Here is a 6,357-nt window from a genome sequence, read left to right as displayed (position 1 = left end):
ACCTTAGGGCACCCACTGGGAGTGAAGCGCTGGCTGATATGTAACACCATCTCTCCCTTTCCCTTCCCTGACCCAGGGTCCTGGGGACCCCCAGGCCACTTGGCCTGGTTGGTGGTAGGGGACAGTGGGATAGTCAGGGTTCCATAACTAAGCTCCCAGCATAGAATTTCCACGCCACAGTTCAGGTGCCATGGCAACCAGGGGAAATAAACACTCCGAGTTTCACAGTCCAAGTTCTGCCGTGACGTCATCTCCAGCTCCAGCCTGCTGGGGCCTGTGCTGGCTGTGCCCCAGACAGCCTCAGCTGCTCAAACCAGAGAACAGTCTTCCTTCCCAGCTTCCTCAGTGTCTGGGGTGGGCGGTGGGGTGTCTCAGGCAGGGCTACCCCAGCTCCTTGCCTGCTGTTTAGACCCTGCTGTAGCTGTTGCTGCTCCCTCCCCAGCCCCAGCCATGAAACCGCCCAAGGGGACCAGGAGCTCTGTGTACTTTGCACAGCAGCCAGAAAAGGAGACATTGCCCTCACGGCAGGAGGTCAAGCAGACCCCTGTCATCATGGCCATGATAAAAGGTGAGAGTCATCCCCACCCTGGGCTTGGGCCCCCTCCCCTGTCTCCAGGACTCCTTTCAGCCTGCCACCTGCAAAGCCCCTTCCAACTTCCCTGAAGCCTTACGGAAGACCTGAGCCTCCAAGCTGACCCTCATGGGAAGTGTTGGCTGCTGGGATTGTCCAAGTGGGTGCGGGAGGAGGGGAGCATGGGGCTGCAGTGAGGCCCGCTTTGGAAAAAGACTAGGAGCCTTTGTCCTAGCTTTAGCTTTCCTCACTTCCCTTTAATTTTACTCTCAAGGGACAGCAGACACTAATTCTTACTATGTTGGTAATGACTGACTAGTGCTTTAAGTGGGAGTAGTTTAGTGCAGAGATTAAAGTTTTGGGTTCTACTGGATGATTGTTTAGAATCTTCACACTACTAGTTTGTGATATGTGAGTAGACTGATATTTCTAAGCCTCAATATTCTGTAAAATGGGAAAAACAAGAGCATCTACCTTACAGCATTTTTGGGAGGCTTAACGGAAATAATCTGTATTGGATGCCTAGTGGAGAACTTGGAGCAGAATAAGTTCTCAATTAACTGTAACTATTAGCTTCTTATTATGCATTGTCTGTCCAAGAGAAACTGCATTTTATCTGGAAATACTGCCTTCCCCCAAATGAAGCAGCTGGATGGATGCTGGGTTCCTGGCAGTGCGAGATAGCAGCAAGAACAAAGACCCCCAATATTCCCATGGTGCGCTGTATTGGGGTTTCCCCTGCCTCTGACCCGGTGGGCCCAGGTTGAGGGCTGTCATGTCCATCCTTACAGGTCCGGGGCCCGCCAAGTACCTCCGGCCATCCTGCACGGGTTACATAGATCATGACATCTCCATGTTCAAGGCACCAGCTTATACCCTGCATAGCCGGCACTCAGAGAAGCGTGAGCGTCGCCACCCCAGTCATCCCCCTGGGGTTGGAGCTGTTGTTGGAGGTTGAGGGGAGAGACATGGAGCCATTCTCTGTAGCCACTGGGAATCTGAGTGGGACTCTCAAGGGGCCCCCTGGGTCCAGAGGAAGCCAGCAGGGATTGAGGGTGGGACAACTCCATGGGCATCCCCCAGCTGCCTCTCCCAGGGGAGCCTGTAGGGGATCCTGGCGCTGTCCAGCTGGCACAGCAGAGTCTCCTTTGTCTGGTCTTTGACTGGGGCCCTTCAGCTCCGGTCGCCATGCTCTGCTAGGGTCACTTGCCATGTGGCCAGGCAGGAACAGTTAGGGGGCCAGGGGGGAAGTGGTGGCTCCCAGAGCTCCCCAGGTGGTCTAGAACCCCCTGGAAGGGCAGGAGCAGAGGCCACAGATGACCTAAGCTGCTGGGCAGGGTGTGGTGGCATGCACCTAAGGGTCTGAGATCTGGGGTGCCTGTCAGGCTTTTCTCTGGGGAGAACACCCGTCTCAGCAGGGGAAGCCTCTGGCCTGGCTAGGCCTTTTCTGAATGCCAACAGCAGCCACGGGGCTATTACTTCTTGGCCCCAATCCCTGATTGGGTGGGTGGTTGCCCAAGCTGCTGGACAGCTGTTATTTTACTGTTCCTCTGAGCAAGTTCTTGAAAATATCAGGTCATGTGTTAAAAGTCTCATTTTACAGATGAGGAAATCAAGAGTCCCCAAATACCCAGGAGCCACAGAATCTGAAGTGGGAGGGAAATCTTGCCTGGAGGCAGGCCAGGTGCTCAGTGGGGCAGCCTTTGGGGCTGACCAAGCCCTCTCTTTGGTTGCCCTGCAGGGAATGTGGGCCACAGCAGCCCTGGGCCTTGCTATCTCTTGGATCCCAAAGTAACTCGGTTTGGAATGTCCAGCTGCCCACAGGTCCCCATGGAGGAGCGCATCTCCAACCTGCGTAAGATGGGGTTATGGACAGATGTTGGGGGTTGGGAGGTTGGGGGGTGGGGTGCACCCTTAGGACCTGGGCAGGGGCAAAGGGTCAAGACTCTCTCCTTGGGAATGTCTGGATGCCGGTATCTCCCTGTAAGACACCAACATTGCGATGCTGACATCACCATGTCTTGAAGTCAATGTTATGACATGCAGCATGTCACCAGGTGATGTTATGATGACATAGGGCTCCTGTTGTGGATGCAATATTGTCATGCGAACGAACTTACAGACTGTAGTGATCTCAGGATGTTTCTGTGTCCTGATGTCAGGATGGCCTAAGTGACCATCTTTTTTTTTTGAAATCGAGTCTCACTCTGTTGCCCAGGCTAGAGTGAAGTGGTGTGATCTCAGCTCACTGCAACCTCCGCCTCCCAGGTTCAAGTGATTCTCCTGCCTCAGCCTCCTGAGTAGCTGGGATTACAGGTGCACACCACCATGCACAGCTAATTTTTGTATTTTTAGTAGAGATGGGGTTTCACCATGTTGGTCAGGCTGGTCTCGAACTCCTGATCTTGTGATCTGCCTGCCTCAGCCTCCCAAAGTGCCGGGATTGCAGGTGTGAGCCACCATGCCCAGCCTAAGTGACCATTTGGATGTCCCTGCCCTGCTGCTGAGGTGGTCAGCCTAAGGTCACAGTGGATAACCAGGACCATCAGTTGGCTAGCAGAGAATGAGGTCTGTTCCCTGCTCTGACAGCCCTCCCTTCCCGCCACTCCCTTTCAGGCCTGAACCCCACCCTCGCATCCTGCCAGTACTACTTTGAGAAGATCCACCCACCGGGAGAACGTAGGGCTCCCCAGTACACATTTGGCTACCGGCGCCCATACAGAGTGATGGACCCCAACCCGGCCCCCAACCAGTACCAGATGCCACTCTTGCTGGGGCCCAACACCCCTGTCAGCCGAGCTGCTCCCAGCTACAGTCTGGCCTCTAGGGACAAGAACTGGTTCTACAAGGAGGATGTGTCAGGAGGCCCTGGACCTACCAGGTACGCCCGACCTGAGCCATCCACCTATCAGAACCGCAGCCCCACCTACAGCATGGCCAAACGCTTTGCCTACCCTCTGGACCTCACACCACGGCCTGGCCCTGGCTCCCACGAGGTCCAGCAGGTCACTGTGCACAAGCCCCACATCCCTGCTTTCACCATGGGCATCAAACACTCACTCCACCTGTGCCCACTGGTCATCGACGTTCGTGACTGAGGTCCCTCCTGGGGCACTCACTGCCCCTCATCCTCAGAAATTATTTTTCTACATCAAATTGAGCGATTTGACCAAGATTTCTAGTAGCAGAGCCGGTGCCTGCTGAGTGTCCGGCACACAGAAGGCATTAGAGATATATTTTCACGTATTCGTTTTCTCCTTTTCTATTCATAGTTGCTTCCTGTGGGTCCTGCTCTGGGTGAGGGGCTGGGGACACTGGAAGGAATAGTACAGTCCCTGTCCTTGAAGAGTTCCATTCTGGTTCACCAGGTGGGGAACCATATGTCTGTCCTCCAACGAGCCCCAGGCAGGGACTCGGGAGGGCTGTGTTCCAGTCCTGCCACTAACAGTCTGTGTGGCCTTGTGCAGCTCCTGCCTCTCTCTGGGCTCAGGATTGCCCTTTAGACAGTGCAGTGGGTAGGCCTGGAAGAGGTTCAGGTTCCCCCAAGTTCCAGAACTGTGGGACTGTGCTGACAGGGGACAGTCCCCGAGACAGGGGCAGGGCAGGTGGGGGTGAGGGCAGAGGAGAGGGGTCCCTCTGGTTGGGAGTTAGGAGAGGAGTTTCCTCGGGGAGGGACCTAAGAGAACAAGAGGAGACTGTGCTGGGGAGGGCGAAGGCGGAGGTGAAGGTGAGAGAAAAGCATGCAGGTGCAGTGACAGGGAACCAGGGAGACACAGAGCAGCAGGGGTCTGGGGTGCAGGGGTGGGGTTGCTACCCGGGGCCACATGGTGGGCAGCTGGGAGGGGCCTCGGGCTTTGCCCTGAATGTGTGAGGGCCGGAAGATGCTTTGGGCAGTGAGAGAAGATCGGACAGGATGGGCAGAGCGGGAGGCAGCTCTCAGCCGGGCAGACTCCTGGGAAGGGTCAGCTTGTCACATGCTGTTTTTGGGGAGTCACTTGCTATGTCCCCAGCCTCAACAGCTTAGCCGGGCAGTGCCTGTCAGAGCGGCAGCTATAAATTAGCCAGGAGGGGGCAGCATTGCCTCAATCTTCAAGCCCAGGCCTGTGCCCACCCACCCCGTCCCCCACCCGTTCTGGCTTTGCTGCTGCTGGGTGGACAGGCGCCAGCTCCTGTTGGTCTTGAGGAGGTGAGGGTCTCTGGGACTGGCATTTGTCCTTCCTCTGTTCTTGGCATCCAGAGCCTCAATTCACCTCTACTCCTGGACACAGGAAGGTGTGAGGGGAGTTCTACCTTGACCTGGCAGCTCGAGGCCTGCGAGAGGCATGGAGGGGATGTGGCTGAGGTAGCGGAGGGGCTGGGAGGGAGGGTGGGAGCCATGGAGTGGAAGTGAGGTAGGGGGGTGAGAAGAGCCCCCAGACCTGATGGCTCAGGCAGAGGCACACTCTTCCACAGAGCAGAGGGAGACGGGAAGAGAGCACCGCCTCAGAACCAGTGTCTAATGGCTCATCCTTATAAACCTGAATAATTTCCAGGTTTTAATTTAAAGTGAAAATCGAGGCTGGGTGCAGTGGCCCACACCTGAAATCCCAGCACTTTGGGAGGCCAAGGCAAGCAGATCGTTTGAGGTCAGGAGTTCAAGACCAGCCTGGACAACATGGAGAGACCCCGTGTCTACAAAAAAATACAAAGATTAGCCGGGCATGGTAGCGGGCGCCTATAGTCCCAGCTACTCAGGAGGCTGAGGTGGGAGGATCGCTTGAGCCCAGGAGGTCGAGGCTGCAGTGAGCTGTGATTGTGCCACTGCACTCCAGCTTGGGTGACAGAGCAAGACCCTGTTTAAAAAAAAGAAAGAAAAGAAAAGAAAATTGAAGACCTAACTTTGGACAGAAAGGAACAGAGGATATAATATTATTTGGAATATTTTTAGAAGCACACATACAACTAAATATTTAGAAAAGAACTTGTGGTAAACCCCACTAGGGATGTCCTTGACTCTGGGCCCTGAGGTCCCCTCTCCATCCCACCCGCCCCCAGGCCCTGGGCTTTGCGTCTGGGCCTCTCTACAAGGCTGGCCTGGGCTGACTCTTGGGAGGCTGCGGGAACTCGGGGACCCATCTGTCTTGTAGCAGATTAGAAAGATGTCATTTTGGCCGGGCGCAGTGGCTCACACCTGTAATCCCAGCACTTTGGGAGGCCGAGGCGGGCAGATCATGAGGTCAGGAGATCAAGACCATCCTGGTTAACATGGTGAAACCCCGCCTCTACTAAAAAGCACAAAAATTAGCTGGGCGTGGTGGTGGGCGCCTGTAGTCTCAGCTACTCGGGAGGCTGAGGCAGGAGAATGGCGAGAACCCAGGAGGCAGAGCTTGCAGTGAGCCGAGATCGTGCCACTGCACTCCAGCCTGGGTGACAGAGCGAAGACTCCGTCATTTTGCCGACAGTGCCGTTTATCATGGCAGCTGCAAAAATTAGTGATGCTTGGTCTGTAAGTGTTGGGTGGGGTGGGAGCTGGCAGGTGACAGCAGCCAATGCTCCCCGGCATTATCAGGTCAGGGAACTGCAGGCCAACCTTTGAATAGGGATTTTCTGACTTAACCCTTAGCCCTGGTGAAGGCCCTCTGTTGGAAAGATGAGGAAGCTGGCGCTCAGAGCCTGGAAAAAACTTTGGCCATATGACAATAGTTATTACTATTATTATTATTATTGAGATAGGATCTTGCTCTGTTGCCCAGGCCAGAGTGCAATGGCACAATCTTGGCTCACTGCAGTAGCTGGGACTACAGGTA

At 55.1% G+C, this 6,357-nt stretch overlaps 1 protein-coding gene across 1 annotated transcript; it reads left to right on the top strand.

Annotated features, from left to right (window-relative positions):
* The first annotated feature begins 235 nt into the window (after positions 1 to 235).
* ODF3L1 (outer dense fiber of sperm tails 3 like 1) lies at positions 236 to 3,813 on the top strand. Its single transcript, XM_010379452.1, has 4 exons — positions 236 to 568; positions 1,363 to 1,473; positions 2,313 to 2,426; positions 3,188 to 3,813. The coding sequence occupies exons 1-4, from the start codon at positions 451 to 453 to the stop codon at positions 3,667 to 3,669; spliced, it is 825 nt and encodes a 274-aa protein (XP_010377754.1). The 5' UTR covers positions 236 to 450; the 3' UTR covers positions 3,670 to 3,813.
* Positions 3,814 to 6,357: the final 2,544 nt, after the last annotated feature.

The sequence above is a fragment of the Rhinopithecus roxellana genome, chromosome 5 (genome assembly GCF_007565055.1).
Source record: "Rhinopithecus roxellana isolate Shanxi Qingling chromosome 5, ASM756505v1, whole genome shotgun sequence".
Taxonomy (NCBI): Eukaryota; Metazoa; Chordata; class Mammalia; order Primates; family Cercopithecidae; genus Rhinopithecus; species Rhinopithecus roxellana.
The sequence above is the reverse complement of the archived record's forward strand: the minus strand, read 5'-3'. Positions and strand labels throughout refer to the sequence as shown.

Excerpts from the sequence above, each read along its gene's own strand:
- ODF3L1 (XM_010379452.1), top strand. The coding sequence starts at position 451 with ATGAAACCGCCCAAGGGGACCAGGAGCTCTGTGTACTTTGCACAGCAG. Across the intron at positions 569-1,362 it reads CATCATGGCCATGATAAAAG|GTCCGGGGCCCGCCAAGTAC; the intron begins GTGAGAGTCATC and ends CCATCCTTACAG. Across the intron at positions 1,474-2,312 it reads TAGCCGGCACTCAGAGAAGC|GGAATGTGGGCCACAGCAGC; the intron begins GTGAGCGTCGCC and ends GTTGCCCTGCAG.